This window comes from Eptesicus fuscus, chromosome 2 (genome assembly GCF_027574615.1).
Source record: "Eptesicus fuscus isolate TK198812 chromosome 2, DD_ASM_mEF_20220401, whole genome shotgun sequence".
In the NCBI taxonomy this organism is placed as follows: domain Eukaryota; kingdom Metazoa; phylum Chordata; class Mammalia; order Chiroptera; family Vespertilionidae; genus Eptesicus; species Eptesicus fuscus.
The window spans coordinates 19,132,256-19,154,985 of record NC_072474.1 but is presented as its reverse complement, the minus strand read 5'-3'; the positions used below and the strand labels follow the sequence as shown (position 1 = coordinate 19,154,985).

At 41.0% G+C, this 22,730-nt stretch overlaps 1 protein-coding gene across 1 annotated transcript in view; it reads right to left on the bottom strand.

The window, feature by feature from the left end:
* Positions 1–21,617: 21,617 nt before the first annotated feature.
* Positions 21,618–22,730, bottom strand: part of C2H10orf67 (chromosome 2 C10orf67 homolog) — a 112,976-nt gene continuing 111,863 nt past the window's right edge. The window contains exon 17 of the mRNA XM_054724761.1: positions 21,618–22,113. Coding sequence (XP_054580736.1) covers positions 21,649–22,113 — 465 coding nt within the window. The 3' untranslated portion in view covers positions 21,618–21,648. The remainder of the gene's footprint in view (positions 22,114–22,730) is intronic.

Below are 22,730 nucleotides of genomic sequence, written 5' to 3'. Positions count from 1 at the left end.
AGGCAGCATATATATGGGTCATGTTTTCTTATCCATTCAGCTACATTATGTCTTTTCATTGGAGCGTTTAATCCATTTACATTTAAGATTATTATTGATAGGTACTTACTTGTTGCCATTTTAATTTTTTATGCTTGTGTGCCTCTCTCTCTTGCTCTATTTCTTCATCTTATAGCTGCCCCTTTAGCATTTCTTGCAGTGCTGGTTTGGTGGTAATAAACATTTAGCTTTTTTTCTTTTGCCTTTATTTCACATTCCATTTTAAATGATAGCCTTGCTGGATAGAGTAGTCTTGGATTCAGTCTCTTCCTTTTCATTACTTTGTATACCTCATATCACTCTCTTTTGGCCTGATGTGTTTCTATTGAGAATTCAGCTGACAGTCTGTTGGGAACTTCCTTATAGATAACTTTGTCTCTCTATTGCAGCCTTTAAGATTCTTGCTTTGTCTTTAATGTTTGCCATTTTAATTATGATGGTCCTGGGTGTGGGTCTTTTGAGGTTCTTCTTGATTGGGACTCTCTGTGTCTCCTCAACTTGAGTGAATTTTTTCCTTCACCAGGCTAGGGAAATTTTCTGCCATTATTTCTTCAAATAGGTTCTCTATTCCTTGCTCAGATTCTTCTCCTTCTAGTATCCCTATAATGCAAATGTTGTTATGTTTCTTGTTGTCCCAAAACTCTCTTACATTCTCCTCCTGCTTTAAATTTTTTCTCCAATTGCTGCTCTGAATGGGTGTTTTTTTTCTGCCTTGTCTTCTAATTCGCCGATTTGGTCTTCTGCTTCTACTAATCTACTGTTGATTCCTTCCAGAATATTTTTATTTCAATTGTCATTCTTCATTTGTGTTTGATACTCATTGATGGTTTCTACCTCTTTTTTTAATGCTGCTGTAGTTCTCATTAAGTTCCATAATGTTCTCATTAAGTGGCTTGTAGTTCTCACTAAGTTGTTTGAGTACTCTTATAACCATTAGTTTAAATTTTTCTTTTTTTTAAAATATATTTTATTGATTTTTTTACAGAGAGGAAGGGAGAGGGATAGAGAGTTAGAAACATTGATGAGAGAGAAACATGGATTAGCTGCCTCCTGCACACCCCTTACTGGGGATGTGCCCACAACCAAGGTACATGCCCTTGTCCGGAATCGAACCTGGGACCCTTTAGTTGGCAGGCCGATGCTCTATCCACTGAGCCAAACCGGTTAGGGCTGTTTGAATTTTTCATCTGTCAAATTGCTTGCATCCATTTCATTTAGTTCCTTTTCTGGCGATTCCTCCTTTTCTTTCACTTTGGGGGTTGTTTCTTTGTCTCCACATTTTTACTGTCCCTTTGTATTTGTTTCTATGTATTAGATCAAACTGCTGTGCCTCCCAGACTTTATGGAGTGGTATTATGTAGTAGCTGCTTTGTGGGACCTGGTAGTGCAGTCTCTTAGATCTCCTGAGCTGGATACTCTAGGAATGCCCCTTGTTTGAGTTATATGGGTTCTCCTGTTTTAATTGGATCTTGAATGTTGTTGTTCTCTTTGTAGATGGAATTTTCTCTCAGGCTGGCTGACTATGAGGATCATCCCCAATCACATCATGAGAGCTGTTGTGGAGGTTCTGACAGAACAGAACAAAATACAACACAACAAAACACGAAACAAAGAAACAAAACATAAATGAGACCCATACAACAACAAAAATAACCACCAGAGAAGAGAAAATTAGGAAAAAGAGAGCAAGAATGATAGAAAGGAAAGAAAGAAAGAAATATGAGGAGAGAGAGAGAGAGAGAGAGAGAGAGAGAGAGAGAGAGAGAGAAGCCAAAAATAAATGGTATGGGGGAGGGGGAGGGAAAAATAAGAATATGAAGGGGCAGAGATAAAATAAAGAAAATAAGAAGAATAGGGGAATAGGGGAAGGAATACAGTTTAAAATAAAAGAGGAAGAAAATATTTATAAAGGAGAATAGAGGAGAAAGCAAATAGACCCAAAATAATAAAAGGGAAAATAAATATGAGAAAGCAAGAGACAAAGAAAAAATAAATGAGTAGGAAAATGGGAGAGATAAATTAAATATATGAACGAAACAGTAGAGATTAAAATAACAACAGATCAATGAAGCAGGTTAATGAAGATAAATGAACAGAGAAAGGGAAGAATGAAAAAGGAAAGAATACAGTGACATGGCGTTTGTCTCAGCAGAGTTTAGTGCCTCCTGGGAGCTCCATTGGATCTTGCTCCTCTGATGGCTGAGGCTGACTGTTCTGTCTGCCGATTCTGGGCTTCCCTGAGGTACCCAGCCATTAACCACCGTCAGGAACTGTCCTCCTCTGGCTCTCAGCAACCTGCTTGAAGCTCCAAGCGACCAACAGTGTGTGACTGTCTCCACAGGACCTGACTGCGTGTGGGAGGGCCCTGGGCTGGGTCAGTAAGCTTCCCCAGGTTCCCTGGGCTTTGCCTCGGCGGTCTTTACTTGCCAGCCAGCTGTCAATCTTAACCACTCAAACGTCTGTTTCTGAAAGGGCTTTAGATGGAATCTGGAGTCTAGACCCCTGTGTCTCCTTGAGGGGGAGGTGCTGTTCAGATTTCAGGGAAAGTGGTGGGTGAGTTTCCCTTCCCCGAGCTACTCCTCTGTGAGTGGCCCAGAATATTACTCTGCCCTCAGCTAGGCGGAGATCCTCATATGCAGTCCAGTGGGATCAGCTGGAAACCTGGAGTTTCTACCAGCTTTCCCGGTGCAAGGGAGGCACGAGTTAGGTTCCCAGGATAGTGGGGCAGACAGCCCCATCCGCAACTCAGATGCACTCTGAGACTGTTCTAACAGGCAGGCTTGGCCTCTATGGCTGAATCCTTTGCAAAGGTCAAGATGCCGGGTGGGCAGGCAGGTCTCCTGAGTGTGTGGTGGTCTGTATTACCGAGGGCAGGGTTTTTTCCTTTTCCTGAGCTGTGACTTCTGGGAGTGGCTAGATCCTCTCAGGACAAATGGCCGTTTCAGTTTGGAGGTTTACAGCTGAACCCAGGACTCCCAGCTGCTGCCTTTCCACAGCCTCCTCCAATGCTTCCCACCCCGGCCTCTCCTTAGGCATCTCGAGCCTGCACCACCCTCCTGCACCAAAGCCTCGGGTGAGTAGCTGCAAATGAAACTCCTGTGCCCTGGGTTAAAACAACAACAACAACAACAACAACACACACACACACACACACACACACACACACACACACACACACACACACACACACACAAACAAAAACCAGAAACTGAGGTTTTCTCTCCAACCAGCTCCAGTATACTGGCTCCAGACTACCTGATGGCAAACAACCCTGCCACCTTTCATGGCTGGATGTTATGTGTGCTGCTGGTCTCAGCTCTGGTTTCATATCTCATAGATGAATGTGGTGCCCAGCCTGGGTTCTAGGCCTCAAACTTTCTGAGGGAAAAGATCTTCCCGTAGCCAAGAGTTCCCTCCTCACTCTGGGCTTGCCGCCCGTGGAAGTTGGGTCAGCCCCTCTCACCGCCTCACCCTTCTTACCAGTCTCCAGGTAGTTTCTCTCCTTCCTGGATATAAGTTTCCTCCTCATCTGGACCTCACTTGGTAATCTTGACTCTTTTCTTTGCCATTGAATACTCCCTGTATTTGGAAAGGCATACTATGAGATATGGTGTTGATCTTCCAGGTTTTATCATCTAATATTTACATCTAATATTGTAAATTCCATGCCTCAAGTAGAAAATATCTTTAGAGATAAACGTATCCCTGTGTTCACTGCAGCATTATTTATTCATGGTAGCCAAGACATGGAAATAACGTGTCTTATGATGGAAAATCAGATAAAGAAGATGTGGTACATATATACAATGGAATACTATTCAGCCATATGGAAGAATGAAATGCTGCCATTTGCAACAACATGGATGAATCTTGAGAGTATTATACTAAGCAAAATAAGTCAAATGGAAAAGGATAAAAACCATATGACTTCATTCATCTGTGAGATATGAAACAGAAAGCAGTAAACAAACAAGCAAAACAAACTCATAGACACAGACAATAGTGTGGTGGTTACCTGAGAACAGAGGGCCAAACATATGGTAACAGAAAGAGACTAGACATTGGGTGGTGATCATATAATGCAATATACAGACAATATATTATAGAATGTATACTTGAAACTTATATAATGTTATTAACCAATATCACCCTAATAGATATAACTTAAATTTCAGAATTAAATGTTGGAAAATATTAAAAAAGAAAATATTTTTTAGAATCCTATATAATAAGATGTAATATGCAAATGGTCATTATGCTGTGAAGTGTAAAGACAGACCGTGTAATGACTGGATCACGCATCAGCAGGAGGGTGGGGCAGTGAGCTACAAGCAGGTGGCAGAGAGCTACAAGAGGGGCAGGGCAGTAAGCTATGAGGGGAGATGGGGGGAAGAGGAGATAGGGACGGGGGTGGGGGAAGCTACAGGAGGGCAGGATAACAGGTGGAGAGCTACTGGAGGGGGGCCAGCGAGCTACTGGTGAGCTACTAGCGCATGGATTTATGTGTAGGGCTAGTAGTATAGATATATAAAGAACAAGGAAATTCTTAGGAAAAGTTGGTTGAGAATCATTTTAAGTCTCAAAGACAAAAATGACATATATAGCTTAGAAATATACCATTTGAATAATAGGTAGTTGGTGACAATAAAAAAAGTAATAGACAAGTTGGTGGCAGTAATATTAACATTTACAAACACCTTAATAAATTGTATTTAGTCAATCAGATTAGTCCTGGTACTTAACTCATAATTCATTGATTAATTCCTTCTTCTATCATTTTTATACCATCAATTGCATACTAAATAATGTTATATATTATAGTATATGTAGTAATATTATTAAATATGCATTTGGATATGAATTTGAAAACCTTACTACATTATATTGATTATAGTTGAAGTCTAAAGCAATATGTCTTTTTCTTTTTATCTGCTAAGTTCCAATTTCTTGTTATTGTTAAAATTATTTTTGTGTTTAAAACAAAAACACTTTCAATCAATATTTATGTTTATACATTTTTAACTAAACTTAGTAAAAACAAAACAAAAATTTTCAGGTCCAAAATTTCAAAGGATGAAAAGAAAGAATTTAAAATGCTTTCATATATATTGAGATTGTCCTACTATTCTTTAAAAGCCTTTAAATCACCTCTTGGATGTTTCTTCCCTAATGTCTCAGAGAATTAACAACACAATGTAATCTAGGTTTGAATTTGGGTTCCTCCTGTGTTTAAGATATTTATGTTTGAGCTTTCCCTCACAGCCCAGCTACTTAAAGAGTCACTGTTACTTTGAGGTTTTATCTATGAGATTTGTGTCTTTGGGGCTCATTAAGGACATTTACAAAGATTACAATGTCAATAGCACCTAATTTCTGGACTGTGAGAAAGGTCTTCTTGAGTACATAAAATCTGTGGCTGTGCACAGTACACAATGGGCAGCTCAGATCCCAAATTTTATCACACTTAAGTAGCAAACAAATTAATAATGTTACCTGGGCTCTTTCAGGATAATTACGACTGAGTAAAAAACTGCTTTGAAATTTTGCAGATAGTATTGTACCTCATTTTTTATTCCCTGTGATTAACAAAGATTTATTTATCGCTTTATCTCTTTCTGTGTTGCATGACTCTCTGTTGTTCTCTTTAAAGATTTTTGAATTAGAACTTGTAACATACAAAGTTATTTTCAATCTGCTTAGGAAAGATATATTACCTGGTATAATGTTATTTTAAAATATATTTATGTTTTATTTCACTTTTTGCATAGCTACTATATGTATTAATACTAATGGTGTATTTTATTTTTATACTTACGTCTGGTGAAAAATTAGTTATTGAAGAACTAACAGAGAGAGTAGCTCCTTTAAATCATTAATCTACTGCTTAGGTCAAAACATAGACTTTATTTTGGGGACCGGGGATTCTATTATCAATAGCTTAGGGGAAAGGTAAGTGGTTAGCTAGGCACATCACGTATTATCTCACTTAATCCTCATCACAAAGCTGGGGTGAGGTCACCATCTCCATTTTATGCAGCAGAGAAAATTGAGCTGAAGTCACCCAGTGAGTAAGTGACTGGAACTGAGATGGGAACCAAAACTGTCCACTGTCGAAGCCTGAAAGGCATTTAGAATAGGACCTACACTTATTAAAAGTATTTTGTGAGGCCCTGGCTGGGTAGCTCAGTTAATTAGAGCATCGTCCCAATATTCCAAGGTTTTGGGCTCGATCCCGGTAAGGGTGCATACGAGAGGCAACCAATCGATCTCTCTCCCTCTCTCTCTCTAAACATCAGTAAAAACTTATCCTTGGGTGAGGATTAAAAAAAAATAGAATAAAATATTAATATTCTCTTTACATATTCTAAAAATGGAACTTAATACAATAGTGACTTTAAAGAGCTCAATTGCTTCTGTCACAAGATGGGTTATAGTAAACCATGCCCCTTACCCCTGTCTTGTAATAGAATGTAATGAAGATTTGTCTATAAGTCAGGTACATACTAACCACATTACTAGATACCTCTTTAATAATGTATTTGTGAATTAGTGCTTTTAATACATTTGTGAATAATGTATTAAACTATTTTCTAGGGGCCTAAGAGGGTACTCAATCTTCCCAAATATCTGAAAACCTTCCAGTGACTTGTGTAGTGAAGATAATTTGGTTCTTTGAATGTCTAGTGTGACTACCATTCAGTAGTCATAACCACTAAAAGCTGTGCTTTCTAATAAAAGATTCATTTCTCCACAAATTAGTAAATTTACAATTTATTTATTCCCTAAATTGGTAAATTTATAATAAAAATGTCCCCTGGAATTCATTTATTTGTTTATATTTATTAAGAACAAAAAAATTCATTTCTAGTAAACTTTAGATTAACTGGGAACCCAATTAACCAGAAACTTTTATTAACTGAGTTATTTCCTCTAATTTCGGAGGGAAAAACAAGACCTGTCAAAGTTGTATGTGAGATTTGGTAGAAAGAAATGCCAGGGTTATGTTCAGAGGCCATTGGTATGAACATTGTCACCTATGCCTTCTATGCAATGCTGATTCATATTCAGAATGATGAGCTTTGAGTATACTGCAAAATTATGAATCATAGAAATATTTACATTCAGTTTAATTAGTAAGGCAAAAAAGTGGACAAATGAATTTTAGGAGGGTTTTGAGTAGACCAGGTAGAAATAAGTCCACATTTTGCATTTTCAGGACTGAGAAAAGGGAGTGATATTTGTTTCAGCTATCGATTTGTACTACTTCAAATGAACCTTTGAAATATGGTTTGCTTGGCTGAAGAAAAATCAATTTTGGATGCGAACTCCTCAATTGATATTTTTGTGGGATGAAATGCTGCATTTAATTAAATTTTGTAATTAAAATTTCAGGCTAACCACAGAAATTTACTGTATGATTGGAATTTCCAATAACTCAACAGATCTAATAATTTATTTACATGCCAATACCTTTAAAAGGTAGTAGTCATGCACTATAGAGTCCAGCCTGAGCTTTACTGTAATTTAAATGCCAGCCCAGGAGGCAACCAGTGATTGCTGAAAGAGTCCTATGTAACCGGAGCCGGCACCTCTGGAATAGATCCTGCTGATACAATATAAGCACTACAGAAAATGCCTCTCCATTGCGTAGAGGCCCAGAATTAATCTCTAGCAGAGGTTTCTCTCTGCTAAAAAATAATTTAGCATACAAAAAAAAAATAGAAGATTTTAAAATTGGTGTCCAGGATTTAAACTCATATCACACACTTCTACCTTATATAAAGATTTACTATGAAAGCCCAGCTGGCATGGCTCAGTGGTTGAGCATCAACCTATGAACCAGGAGGTCACCGTTCCATTCAGGGCACATGCCCAGGTTTTCGGCTCCATCCCCACCCTTGGGGCGTGTAGGAGGCAGCTGGCCAATGATTCTTTCTCATCACTGATGTTTCTATCTCTCTCTCTCCTTTCCTCTCTGAAATTAATAAAAATATATTTAAGATAATAATTATTTGTATTCAGACTAATAAAGCCATATTTTGTTAACCTAACTTGTTTAATAGAGCATAGTAATACCTTTAAATGATGAATTTCTTTGATTTTACTTAATCACCCTGCCACTCAACACCCTCAGCTGGACTGCTTATAACATAGACAATTAAGGAAAGATGTAATCTTAGGGTTTGTATTTTGGTTTCCAAGTTTAAATAAAAGGAAGTATGGTTGTACCCTCAAAGAACTATATAAAGTTATGGACAAAACATACTTCCATTTTCAAAAGACTCCCATTTGAAGCCCTGTAAGGACTGAGGGGAGATAAAGTATGCTAGAAATAATCATATATTTTCTTAATTATTAAGTTGGAAAAATAGAAATTTAACAAGAGCATTAGGTTGTTGGGAAGTTAACTAATAAAAAATAAACAGGATTCCAATTGAGACAGTTTCTAGTTTTGAAATATGACAATCCATTTTCAAGTAAGAGCAATCAATATTCAGAAATACATACTAGCATTTTTCATTCAGCATATATATGTATTAGTTTTATAAATTATCTGAAAAAGTTATACATTCACCCAGAATACCAAACACCTCAAGTTAACAAAGAAAAACAATGTTATTCTAGACTAAGTAGCCATTCATTCTATGTGTGAAACTTTTTTCCAACAATAAAGATTTTTACCTTTTGATGATCTTGGAAAGGATCTCTGATAATTGCTTATGTCCATGTTTTCTGTCTGAAGAATATTAAACCAAAAAGCTTCATTATTGCAGCTGAATATTGACTGGTTAAATGTTTAATAGGGGAAAAATAATCTACCTACCGAAGAAGGATTATCACTTCCAGAAGATGTAGAATCTATTACCAAGTTCGTTTTAGACTGCACAAATAAAGGTTTTAATTTCTGAAAGACACAAAGGTATGTACTATGCTGTCAAAGGGAAATAATTATAAAATAAAATGAATGTAGAACGTTCTTCAGCTCTTAGTTAACCAAGATATGAAAACTATGTTCCTAACTTATTTGCTCAAATTATAGGTGAGAAATCCTTTATTTTAAGCCCATAGAATAGACCTTTTTCCTTATTCAGGGTCCTCTGAGAGAAAATTCAAGAAAATATTTAAAAACTCAAAAATAATTAAAAACAGACAAATTGATGGGGGTTGGGATTTGTTGTTTAATGGGCACAGAGTTTCAGTTTTATAAGCAAGAAAGGGTTTGGGGGATCTGTTCCACAACAATGTGAAAGTTCTTAAAATTACTGAACTGCACACTTAAAAATGGTTAAGATGGCAAATTTTATGTTATGTACATTTTACTACAATTTAAAAAAAATGTTGAATAGGCTTTTTACAGAAGAATATCCAAGAATGGCCAATAAGCACACAAAAAGATGCTCAAGAACATTAATTATCAGAATGTTAATTTTAATTTTTAACTTAATTTTAATGTTAATTTTTAACTTAATTTTAAGTTAAAACTTCAGTAAGATAGTGTTTTAACATGGCTCAAATTTAAAAACTGACAATATCAAGTTGGTACCAATGTGGAGCAAAAGAAACTCTTAAACATTGCTGGTAGGAGAGCAAAATGATACAACCGCTTTGGAATATTGCAATTTCTCATAAAGTTAAATATACACAATCTTATGTCCCAGCCTGAGAGTTACAAAAACATATTTCCCCAAATGACTTGTACAAGTATGTTTATAGCAACTTTTTTTTTTCAAAATAGCCATTAACTGGAAACAGCCCAGGTGCCCATCAACAAGAGAATGGGAAAACAAAGAATGGTTTATTCACTCAGTAGAATACTATTCAGCATTACAAAGAAACAGTTGCTAAAGATACACACAATAGCATGGATGAATCTTAAAAGCACTATATGAATAAAATAAGAGACATAAAAGAATACACACTGTATGATTATATCTATATATACTTTTTAAGAACAGGCAAAACTAACCTGTAGTGATAGAAATCAGAACAATGTTTGTTTAGTATGAGAATCTGGGTGAGCTACTATCTGGAAAGGGACATGAGGAGATTTTAGGGATGATTCTATGCTTTCATTTGGGTGATGGCTACCCAGGTCACAAGTCTTCAGAATGTTATATTTGTGTATTTTACTATATAAAAATATACCTCAATATTAAGAAAATACTAAGCCTTTTCTTCCACAGCATTTATTCAAATATGTAATTTAAAGTTTAATGTTTCCTTATTAATGTCTATCTTTTCTACACTGTAGGTTATTTTAACCTCTGTGAGAAAAACAATTTATAAGATAGACCAGGCAGTGATCTCATGAAATATATAGTCTATAAAGGAAGGAACCATATTTGTCACATATACTACCTTATTCCCAGCACAGAGCATGGTGCTTGGTATATATTTGTACTCAATAAGTATTTGTGGAGTGGATTAGTGACTAGAGTGTAGGGAACCAAGGGAAATGTTAGTGTACCCCAAACTCATTCACTCACTCATCACTCTCTCTCTTTCCCTCTCTTCCTTATTTTTCTTAAATACTAAAGGCCTGGTGCATAAATTCGTGCATGGGTGGGGTCCAGCTGGCCTGCCCCAATTGGGGCCAATTGGAGCCAGGCCTGCCACAGGAGATTGGCTGGCCAGCCTTGCCCCTCATCGGGGGACCGGGGAGGCCAATCGGGGGCGGGGCCAGCTTGGGGAGAGGGGCTGCGTGAGGTTGGGGGGGGGGGGCAATCGGGGTTCCCATCAGGCTGGTTGGCCGCCTCAGTGCACGTCATTCTGGTAGTGACCAGGTCATTCTGGTCATTCCATTCATTCTAGTCATTCCGATCGTTCTGGCATTTCAGTTGCTTGGCCTTTATATATATACTAGAGGCCCAGTGCATGAAATTTGTGCATGGGAGGGTCCCTCAGCCTGGCCTGCACCCTCTCCAATCTGGGACTCCTCGAGGGATATCCCTTTTGCAATCTGGGACCACTGGTTCCTAACCACTCACCTGCCTGCCTGCCTGACCACCCCTAACCACTCTGCCTGCTTGCCTGATCACCCCAACCACTCTGCCTGCCTGCCTGATGCCCCTAACTGCTCCCCTGCCGGCTTTATCCCCCTAACTCAGTGGTTCTCAACCTTTCTAATGCTGTGACCCTTTAACCTTTTGCACTCGGATGTCAAGTGTGACTCGACACAGTTAGCATTAGAATAAAGGAACTGAGAAAAAAGCAAGCGAGTGCAAAGGGTTAATACAGTTCCTCATGTTGTGGTGACCCCAACCATAAAATTATTTTGTTGCTACTTCATAACTGTAATTTTGCTACTGTTATGAATCGTAATGTAAATATCTGTGTTTTCCGATGGTCTTAGGCGACGCTGCTAGCAGTTCTCAACCTGTGGGTTGCATTACGATTCATTAACAGTAGCAAAATTACAGTTTCTGATGGTCTTAGGCTCTACAGCAGCGGTTCTCATCCTGTGGGTCTGATGGTCTTAGGCTCTACAGCAGCATCACCTAAGACCATCGGAAAACACAGATATTTACATTACGATTCATAACAGTAGCAACATTACAGTTATGAAGTAGCAACAAAAATAATTTTATGGTTGGGGGTACCACAACATGACGAACTGTATTAAAGGGTCACAGCATTAGAAAGGTTGAGAACCACTGACTTAACTGCTCTTCCCTGTCAGCCTGATCACCCCTAACTGCCTCTGCCTCAGCCCCACCACCGTGGCTTTGTCCGGAAGGATGTCTGGTCTAATTAGCATATTACCCTTTTTATTAGCATAGATTTGCTATCTACTCTGATGAGTATCTCAACCACCTACATATGGTATGGATGTCAAGGTAAGGAGTCAGAAGCCTGGAACCCCAGATAAGCAGTGATACATAGACATATTCTAAAGTCGATGGAGAACCATTTCACCTCCTTAGGAAGATAGATTGCATGAATATCTGAGGTCAGAGTCAAGATGATTCTCAAAAGAAATATGTGATCTATTAAAGTGCCTGGACTAGTATAATTTTGAGATTTTATTTTTTTAATTATATTTTACATTCAATATTATTTTGTATTAGTTTTACATGTAGAGCATAGTGGTTAGATAATCATATACTTTACAAAGTGTTCCCCCTGATATTTCTAGTACTCACCTGCCACCATGCATGGTTATTACAATACTATTAACTATGTTCTCTATGCTATAGTTTACATCCATATGGTATAATTTTTAGATTTTAGAAGTCTGTTTGATAAAGCTTAGGCAATTCAAATTTAGAGAAAATTTTATCAGATAATCCTAAAACAAGCCTGATTTTGAGCAGCATAGCACTCTCATTGGTCATCTAATATTTTATTATCCAGCTGTTTAAATATCTAAAAAGAGGATTATTCCACTTGTAAGTTAGGTGAGAAAAGGAAAAGAAAGAGACTATATATATTCCTATCTATATAGACCAGTTTTGGACCATTTTAAGGGAATCAATTACTAAAATCCTTAGCAAGGTTCAGATTACTATATAAATTTATTTAAAAACTAGAATTAGCCCTAGCTGATTTATCTCAGTGGATGGAGTGTCAGCCTGCAGACTGAAGGGCCCTGGATTCAATTCTGGTCAAGGGCTCTACCTTGATTGCAGGCTTGATCCCTGGCTCTAGTCGGGACGAGTATAGGAGGCAACTAATAGATTTGCCTCTCTCACATTGATGTTTCTTCTTTCTCTCCCTGTCCCTTCCACTCTCTCTAAAAATCAATGGAAAAATATCCTTGGGTGAGGATTAACAAACAAACAGACAAACAACCTTAGAATTAATGGTGGCATAGGTAAACATGATACTCAGAACCTCCACCACCACATTGAAATTGCTACTAAACTACAGAACACCATCATTCAAAACCACCTGAAATCTAGCCGAACAGAAACCCTATAACTTAGGATATAAAGAAAAACCTACATCAAGACTAGTAGGAAGGACGAAGACACAAAATGGCTGATCTCATACACACACGTGGCAGGTAAAAATCAGGAGAGAAATCTTAGAGGCAGAGAGGTTTCCCCTGAGGAGAGAGGCATCACAGTCCCACACCAGGCACCCTTACCACGGGTTCCAGTGCTGAGAAGAGAAGGCCTCATTACTTCTAGCTGTAAAAACCAGTAGGGACGGTAGCTGAGTGAGATGGATGGCTGCTGGAGTCCACAGTGTTCCTCTTAATTGTAACTTTTATATTATTTTTTAATTGCTTATTTTTATTGATTTTACGAGAGCGATGCATCAATTTGTTGTTCCACTTATTTATGTATTCATTGGTTAATTCTTGTATGTGCCCTGGCCAGGGATCAAACCCACAACCTGGGTGTATTGGGATAATGCTCTAATCAACTGAGTACCTGACCAGGGCCCAGGTGTTCCTCTTAAAGGGCCCATGTATGAACTTGGACTCACTTAGTCTGAGCTCCAGTACTGGGCAGCAGTTCAAAAGGCACCAGGGACATACAGGAAAGAACTGAATTGTCTGACTTTAGGATGATGGCTGGAGAACAGTTTTCTTCCAGATAGAATTGCTGGTAGAGACCATTGTTCCTTTTCTGAGCATCTGAGCAGGACCCTCTCTCCCCGCCACCCCCCACCACACACAAACAGAGCAGGCACCATATCTGAGTTTCCATTAACCTTGTTAACACTGTTTGCTTGGCTGTAGTGATTCACTGAGACCTGGCCCCACACAACTTGTGGGCCCATCCAAGCTACTTCCATTGGCCTTTCCATACAAATGCTCTTTATTGGCTCATTTTTTGGATTTTCCTAAAATCTCTTAAATAAGCAGTATCTAGCCTCTGCATACCTCGTATTTCTTGCTTAGTGGCCCCAGGCCTGGCACTAGAGTGAGCCAGCCTCAGTTTACAGCTTGGCCTCTACTAGGCACTTCTGAGTCCAACACAAGTAGCAGCATTTGCAGATTGCTCTGTAGCTTATACCTGGTGGCTCTGGGCCAGGCACAGGCAGTGGTTGACCTTAGCCTGCACCTCCTGGGAGGCCCCAGAGCCAGCAATGCATCCACTGAACAGCTTCATATCATACCAGGCTACAACTCAACCACCTCCATAAGCAATACACTCAAAGCGCAGACATGGCAGGCACCAAAGTCCCACTGAAGCGAGTCCTGGGGTCAGTTCCTGCACAGCAACTTCTCTGCTACAGTCTAAGCCAGTCCTTAAGTTGATCTGCCTATGGATCAATTCCTACCAGTGGGGTGCCAACAGCAATTAAGACTCATCTATAATGAGTACACACAGCCAACACAGGGTGTGTGTGTGTGTGGGGTGGTGTGGGGGAGGGGGGGGGCGCGGGAAGGGGTGTGCAAGCAGAGTACCCAGCTCAGGTGACCTGGGAGTCTGTGCCATTGGGGCCTACAGAATATCTACTACATAAGGCCACTCTACCAAGACTGGGAGACATAGCAGCTATACCTAATACATAGAAACAAACACATGGAAGCAGGCAAAAATGAGGAGACAAAGAAACAGGTCCCAAATGAAAGAACAGAAGAAATCTCCAGAAAAAAAAAAAAACAAAAAAACACTAAACAAAATGGCAGCAAGCAAAATACCAGATACAGAGTTCAAAACAATGCTTATAAGATGCTCAATGACCTCAGTGAGCACTTCAACAGCATAAAAAAGGACATAGAAACCATAAAAAAGAACCAGTCAAAAATGAAGAATACAGTAACTGAAATGAAAAATATATTACAGTCCTAGCTAGCTTGGCTCAGTGGATAGAGTATTGGCCTGCAGACTGAAGGGTCAAGGGTTCAATTCCAGTCAAGGGCACATACCTCAGTTGCAGATCCTCCCCAGCCCAGGCCTGGGTCAGGGGTATGCAGGAGGCAACCAATCGATGTTTTTATCTCACATCAATATTTCTGTCTGTCTTTCCCTTTCTCTTCCACTCTATCTAAAAATCAATGGAAAAATATCCTTGGGTGTGGATTAAAAAAACACACAAAACATTACAGAGAATCAACAGTATTGTAGATGAAGCATAGGATCAAATCAGCAATTTGGAAGATAAGGGAGCAGAAAACATCCAATAAGAAGAGCAAAAAGAAAAAATATCCTCCCCCCCCCAAAAAAAAAAATGAGGATAGTTTAAGGAGCCTCTGGGACAATTTCAAGCATATGAACATTCATATCATGGGGATATTGAAAGGAGAAGAGAGAGAGAGAGAGAGCAAGAAATTGAAAACCTATTTGAAAATATAATGACAAAACCCCCCATAACCTGGTAAAAGAGATATACATACAAGTTCAAGAATGCAGAGTCTCAAACAAGTTGAACCCAAAGAGGCCCATACCAAGACACATCATAATTAAAATGCCAAAGTTTAAAGACAAAGAGATAATCTTAAAAGTAGCAAGAGAAAAGCCATTAGTTACCTACCAGGGCACTCCCATAAGACTGTCAGCTGATTTTTCATCAGAAACTTCACAGGTAAAAAGGGAGTGGCAAGGAGTATTCAAAGTGATGAAAAGTAAGGAACTACAACCAAGATTAATCTACCCAGCACAGCTATCATTTAGAATCAAAGGACAGATAACAAGCTTCCCAGGCAAGAAAAAGATAATGAAGTTCATGACTATCAAACCAGTATTAAAAGAAATGTTAAAGGTGTTTTATTTTTAAAGAAGAAGAAGAAGAAGAAGAAGAAGAAGAAGAAGAAGAAGAAGAAGAAGAAGGAAGGAGGAGGAGGAGGAGGAGGAGGAGGAGGAGGAGGAGGAGGAGGAGGAGGAGGAGAAAAATGGCAGTGTATGTAAATGCAGTACTCACATCCTCTCATAACCACATAAAAATTACAACTAAACCAAAGAAATCTGGCAACTAGAGAATTAAAGAAGAAGCCACATTGAGACTAGTAGGAGGGCCAGAGGTGTGGAATAAGCTGGTCTCATACCCATGTGTGACTTTTATTTTTAATCAGGAGAAATATCTTGGCTATGAAGGCTCCTGTGAGGAGCAGGGGGTCCCAGTCCCTGCCAGACCCCCAGCCCAGGGTTTCTGTGCTGGGAAAAAAAGTTCTCTTAACTTCAGCCTGTAAAAACCAGCAGGGATTGTGGCACAGAAGGTTGCTGAAGTCCCAGGCAATTATTCTTAAAGGGCTGGTGTATGGGCTTACTTGAACTTATTCCCTCTGAGCTCCAGAGCTGGGGCAGCAGCTTGAAAGAATCCAAGGACATACAGGGAGAAACTAAATTTTCTGGCATCAGAGAAAAAACTGAGGGACAGCTTTCTCCCAGAAAAAGTGCTGACAGAGGCCATTGTTCCTTTGCTGAGACCTCCCTGCCAGAGAGTTGACAGGCAGTCGCCATATCTGAGACTCCATCAACCTGGCCCACACTTTTTACCCTTCATGGTGGCTCCTAGAAACTCCATCCCACTCAATCTGCAGCCCTGCCCGAGCTGTTTGCAGTGTCTTTTCCATATGAATGGTCTGTCCTGGCTCAGGCTTCAAACTTTCCTAAAATCTCTTAGAAAAGGAGAAGCTGGCCTCAGTGTGTCCATACCTCTTGTTAACTGGTCCCAGGCCCAGCACTGGTAGCAGCCTGTGTTGATTCATAGCGTTGACTCTTCTGGGCACTTCCAAGCCCAAAAAAAGTAGCAGCCATCTACAGATCATTCTGTAGCTTGTGCGGGGTGGCCCCAGGCAGAGCATAGGCAATAGCTGACTTTGCACCTCCAGGGAGGCCCCAGAGCCAGTACATCTGGCAGTCAGCTTCAGACAATACCAGATTACAACCCTATCACATCCACAAGTGACGAACTCAAGGGGAATACTTAGTAAGCATTAAAGCCCCAATGAAGCAAGTCTGGCTGCATAGGGGTGTCTCCAGCACAGCAGCTCTTCTTCTGTAATTGCAGCTGATCTGCACAGCTGTTTGGCCTGTCCCTCCTAGTGATGCCAATATCAATCAAGGCTCAATTACCATAGGATAGGGCACATAGGGACATACCTAGAGTTCCCAGAAGTTAAGCCACTGGGCCCTACAGGACATCTACTACATAAGGTCACTCTACTAATTCCAGGAGACATAGCAGCTCTATTTAGTAGAGAGAAGTAAACACAGGGAAGCAGCGAATATGCAAACAAAGAAACATGTCACAAATGAAAAACAAACAAAAAAAAAAACAAACAAAAAAGAAACAGAAGAAATCTCCAGAAAAAGAAATAAATGAAATGGCAACAAGCAAAATACCAGATACTGAGTTCAAAACAATGGATATAAGTATGCTCAAGGAACTTAATGAGAATTTCAAGGAACCTAGTGAGAACATCAACAATATAAAAAAGGACAAGTTAGAAATGATGGATACACTAACTGAAATGAAGACTAATTTACAGGGATCAACAGTAGAAGAGAGAACACTGACAAATCAGTGATTTGGACTATGAGGAAGCAAAACAAAACAAAAAAACACTCAATCAGAAGAGCAAAAAGAAAAAATAATCCAAAAATATGAAGATAGTGTAAGGAGCCTCTGGGACAACTTTAAGCATACCAACATTCACATAATAGGGGTGCTGGAAGGAAAAGTGAGGGAGCAAGAAATTGAAAACCTATTTGAAAAAATGACAGAAAACTCCCCTTACCTGGTAAAACAAAAACACATACAATTTCAGGAAGTGCAGAGAGTCCCAACAAGATGAACTCAAAGAGGCCCACAGCAATACACAGCATAATTAAAATACCAAAGGTTAAAGATAAAAGAGGGAATCTTAAAAACAACAAGAGAAAAGCAGTTAGTTACCTACAAGGGAGCTCCCATAAGACTGTCAACTGATTTCTCAACAGAAACTTTGAAGTCCAGAAGGGACTGACCAGAAATATTTAAAGTGATGGAAAGCGAAGACCTATAGCCAAGATTACTTTACCCAGGGAAGCCATCATTTAGAATTGAAGATCAGATAAAGAGCTTCACAGACAAAAAAAAAAAAAAAGCTAAAGGAGTTCATCACCACCAGACCAGTATTTTGTGAATTATTAAAGGGTCTTCTTTAAGAAGAAAGAGGAAAAAAAAAAAAAAAGGGATCAAAATGTGAACAATAAAATGGCAATAAATACATATCTATCAACAATTGAATCTAAAAATCAAAATAAATGAACAAGGAATCTAATTAACACAAGCTAATCAATACAATAAAACAGACATGGAAATATGGAACAGATTGATGAATCCTGGGGTGGTGGGGTGTGGGAAGAGATTAATCAAAGATCTTATATGCATACTAGAGGCCTGGTGCATGAATTTGCGCACGGGTGGGGTCCCTTGGCCTGGGCCCCACCCTGGCTGGCCTGGGGAAATAACTCTGGGAGGTTGGCTGGCCAGCCTGCTCTGATCAGGGCTGATTGGGGTCAGTCGTCTGGGGGAGGGACCACAGGAGGTTGGCTGCCACGGGAGGTTGACTGTGGAAGCACACTGACCACCAGGAGGCAGTTCCTGCATTGAACGTCTGCTCCCTGGTGGTCAGTGTTCGTCATAGCAATTGGTTGACTGGTCGTTCGGTTGATTAGATTTATATATATACTAGAGGCCCGTTGTAGGAAGATTCCTGCAATAGGGCTTCCTGCTGCAGGTTCCGCCCCCTCCTGCTTCCCTCCCTACTCCCCCGTCCCGCATGCTTCCCTCCCTTCTCCCCTGCCCCGCTTGCTTGCTTTTCCGCAGCTTTGCTCCCTTCTCCAGTGCTTGGCTTCTTTCTACACTGTCTTCAGTCTTCGCTCTCGCCTGGATATGCAAATTAACTAACATCTTGGTTGGGTTAATTTGCATACTCGTCCTGATTGTCTGGTGGGCGTGGCTTGTGGGCATAGTGAAGGTACGGTCAATTTGCATGGTTCTCTTTTATTAGAGAGGATAGATATGTGTGTGTATACACACACACACACACACACACACACACACACACACATATATATATATATATATATATATATATATAGAGAGAGAGAGAGAGAGAGAGAGAGAGAGAGAGAGAAAATTCATGCACTCGGGGGGGGGGGCAGTCTCTCAGCCTGGCCTGCACCTTCTCACAGTCCAGGAGTCCTTGGGGGATTTCTGATGGCAGTCGGACATCCTTAGTGCTACTACAGAGGTGGGACAGGCTCCCACCACCACTTCTGTGCTCGCCAGCCATCAGCCTGGCTTGTGATTGAGCGATACTATCCCTGTGGGAGTGCACTGACCACCAGGGGGCAGCTCTGGCCTTGCCCCCCATCACCCCACTGATGCCACCAGTGGCCTCCCTCTGTGGAAGGCGACTGGTGGGCTGATCAGGGGCTGCGGCTGGCTAGCGAGCCGCCAGCCCTGCCCCTTGATCACTCCTCTGCAGCCACCAGTTGCCGCCACCCCCTCAATCACTGTACCCTCCCTCTGCCTGCTGGCACCTGCCTTCGCTGGCCTGGCACCACCCACTCACTGTCCCTGCCCCCCGCCAACCAGTCATTCTGCCTGCTGGGGTTCTTGTTCCAGCATTAAAAAGGGTTCAGCAATCTGGAGAAAGGCTGTGCATAGACTAAATAAGAGTCCAAAGACGAAAGATAATTTTGAAAGGCACTGGGGGTCAGAGGAGCTTCAGCTAAAGGAGCTAAAGTTCTAGTTCTCCTTGTCTCAGGACCCCTGCTTTTTATTAACACAATTTGTCCTATGGCAAGGTGGAGATAATACACTTCAAAGGGTAGGGTACAGAAGCATTGTCAGATTGGGGAATAGCCTACAGCTGTTCAGGTGTTTGGCCAACAGGAGGCAATAACATGTAGATTAATATGCCCTGAGCTGTCTAGCAGCAAACAATCATCCTATTCAGGTTTGGGGGAAGTGCTTTTTAGCCATTCTAACAGGTGATTACATATGTGACTCAGCCCTTGTTGAGCCCCCAAGTTTCTTCAACTGTTTGATAAAACTCTTGTAATTATGACATGCTGGAATTGGCTTCCGGCATCTGCCAACCAGTCGATTTGCAACCTGTCAATTAGGCTTTTATTATATGGGATAGAGGCCCAGTGCACAAATATTGTGCACTGGGGTGGGGGGGGGTGTCCCTCAGCCTGGTGTGTGCCCTCCTCTCACAGTCTGGGAGCCCTGTGATTGATCGCACCAACGAGGTAGGGCCTGCCCACCCAGCTGGGGCTCTTCAAGAGATCATCAAAAAGAGGTAGGTCCTGCCCACCCAGCTGGAGCTATGCAATGAATTGCCCCCACAGAAGGAGGCCCTGCCCACCTGCCACAGCTCACTGGTTGGTGGCCTGGGCCTCCTTCTTTGGGGTGATCATAGAGCTCCCCTCTGCAGGGCGATCATGGGGCAATGGCCAGGCCCCTGCCCAATCACAATGTACCCGCCTTGGCTGGCCTGGCACCAGTGGGTGTCATAGCATGCTCATCCAGAAGTTCATTCTGCTGTTCAGTCATTCAGTCGATTTGCATATTATGCTTTTATTATTATAGACTAGAGGCCCAGTGCACAACATTCATGCACGGAGGGGGAGAGGTCCCTCAGCCTAGCCTGTGCAGGAAGTGGGCCTAAGCCAACAGTTGGACATTCCCCGTGGGGTCTTTAGCCACCACCACTGCGCTCACCAGCCATGAGCCCAGCTTCTGGCTGAGCAGTGCTCCCCCTATGGGAACACACTTGACCATCTTGGGGCAGCTCCTGTGTTGAACGTCTGCCTCCTGGTGGTCAGTGAGCATCATAGTGACCGGTTGTTCTGCTGTTCAGTTGATTTGCATATTAACCTTTTATTACATAGGATATGCATCACCTATGAACAGACAATAGGGTGGTGAAGGCCTGGGGCAGGGTGTGAACTGGGTGGAGGAAGGCAATGGAGGGGGAGAAAGGGGAGTATCTGTAATACTCTCAATAATAAAGAGTTAAAAAAGAAGAAATCAAATATATGAATAATAAAATGGCAATAAATACATATCTTTCAACAATTACTTTAAATGTAAATGGATTCAATGATCCAATCAAAAGACATTCAGTGACTGAATAAAAAACAAAACAAGACCTTTACATATGCTGTCTACAAGAAGACTCACTTCAGATTAAAAGACCACACAGACTGAAAGTGAAATAATAGAAGAAGATATTTCCTGAATATAGAAACAAATAAACAAAAAATCTGGGTAGCAAATAAATAAATAAATAAATAAAGGTGGGGTAGAAATTTTTATACCAGACAAATTGACTTTAAAACAAAGGCTATAAGAAAAGATGAATAAGACCCAGCCAATGTGGCTCAGTGGTTGCATGTTGACCTATGAACCAGGAGGTCATGGTTCGATTCCTGGTCTGGGCATATGCCCAAGTTGCAGGCTTGATCCCCAGTGTGGGGCATGCAGGAAGCGGTTGATCAATGATTCTCTGTCATCATTATTTCTCTCTCTCTGTCTCTCTCCCTCTCTGAAATAATTTTGTTTTTTTTTAAAGAAAGGTGAAGAAGGACCCAGCAACTCCACTTTTGTGGTATTTATCTGAACAAACCTAAAACACTAAATAGAAAAGATATATACACATGTATATGTTTATTGCAGAATTATTTATAACTAGAGGCCTGATGCGTGAATTCATGCACGGGTGGGGTCTCTCAGGGTGGCCTGTGGGGATCGAGCTGAAACCCGCAGTCCAATGTCGCCTGCCACTCCTGCCTGCTGCTCCCGCTCATCCTGGCCCCGCTGCACCTGCCGTGGGCTTGCACCGCTGCAGCAGCACTCGCCAGCCGTAAGCCCTGCATCTGGCATTTGTCTCGTGGGTGGTAGGGGGGGCCGGGATGCGACCAGCCCTCTAGACAGGCGGTGGGATGCCCTTGCCGGCCAGGGATCCGGACCTGTCCTGCCGATATTCGCGTTGGTTCTCAGGAGCCACCTAGCATCTGCTTTTACATCATTTCTTCCTTGCGGAGCGTCTAGGGAGGATAAGCGGCCGTGGTGCCCGAGGCCAACTTGCAGGAGGCCGGTGGCGGTGTTGAGATCATGCCGGCGGTGCCAGTTCATCAGTGCCCGGCCCCTTCTCCAGAGATTGGACCTGTCGGGCTACTAAGGGAGTGAGTGGCTGCCGCTGGGCCCAGGATGGGTCAGTCAGCTGAGCAGTGCTTCTGCTGTGGGAGCACACTGACCACCAGGGGGTAGCTCCTGCATTGAGCATCTGCCCCCTGGTGGTCAGTGCCAGTCATAGCCACTGGTCATTCGGTTGCTTAGGCTTTTATATATATAGATAGCTAAGATATGGAAGCAACCTAAGTGTCTATCAATAAATTAAGGGATAAAGAAGTTTTCAGTGCACATATACAATTAAATATTACTCAGCATAAAAAAGAATGACATGACATCTTGCTATCTGTAACAATATAGATAGACCTAAGGGTATTGTGCTTAGTGAAATAAGTCAGTCAGAGAAAGATAAATGTCAGATGATTTCACTTATATATGGAATCTAAAAAACAAAATAAACAAACAAGCAGAACAAAAACAGTCTCATAGATACAGAGAACATTTTGATAGATGGTTGCCTGGTGAGAGAGGGTTTGTGGTGATGGGTGAAAAAGGTGAAGGGATTAAGAAGTACAAATTAAAAGTTACAGAATAATCATGGGGATACAAAGTACAGCATAGGGAATATAGTCAAAAATATTTCAATAACTACATATGGT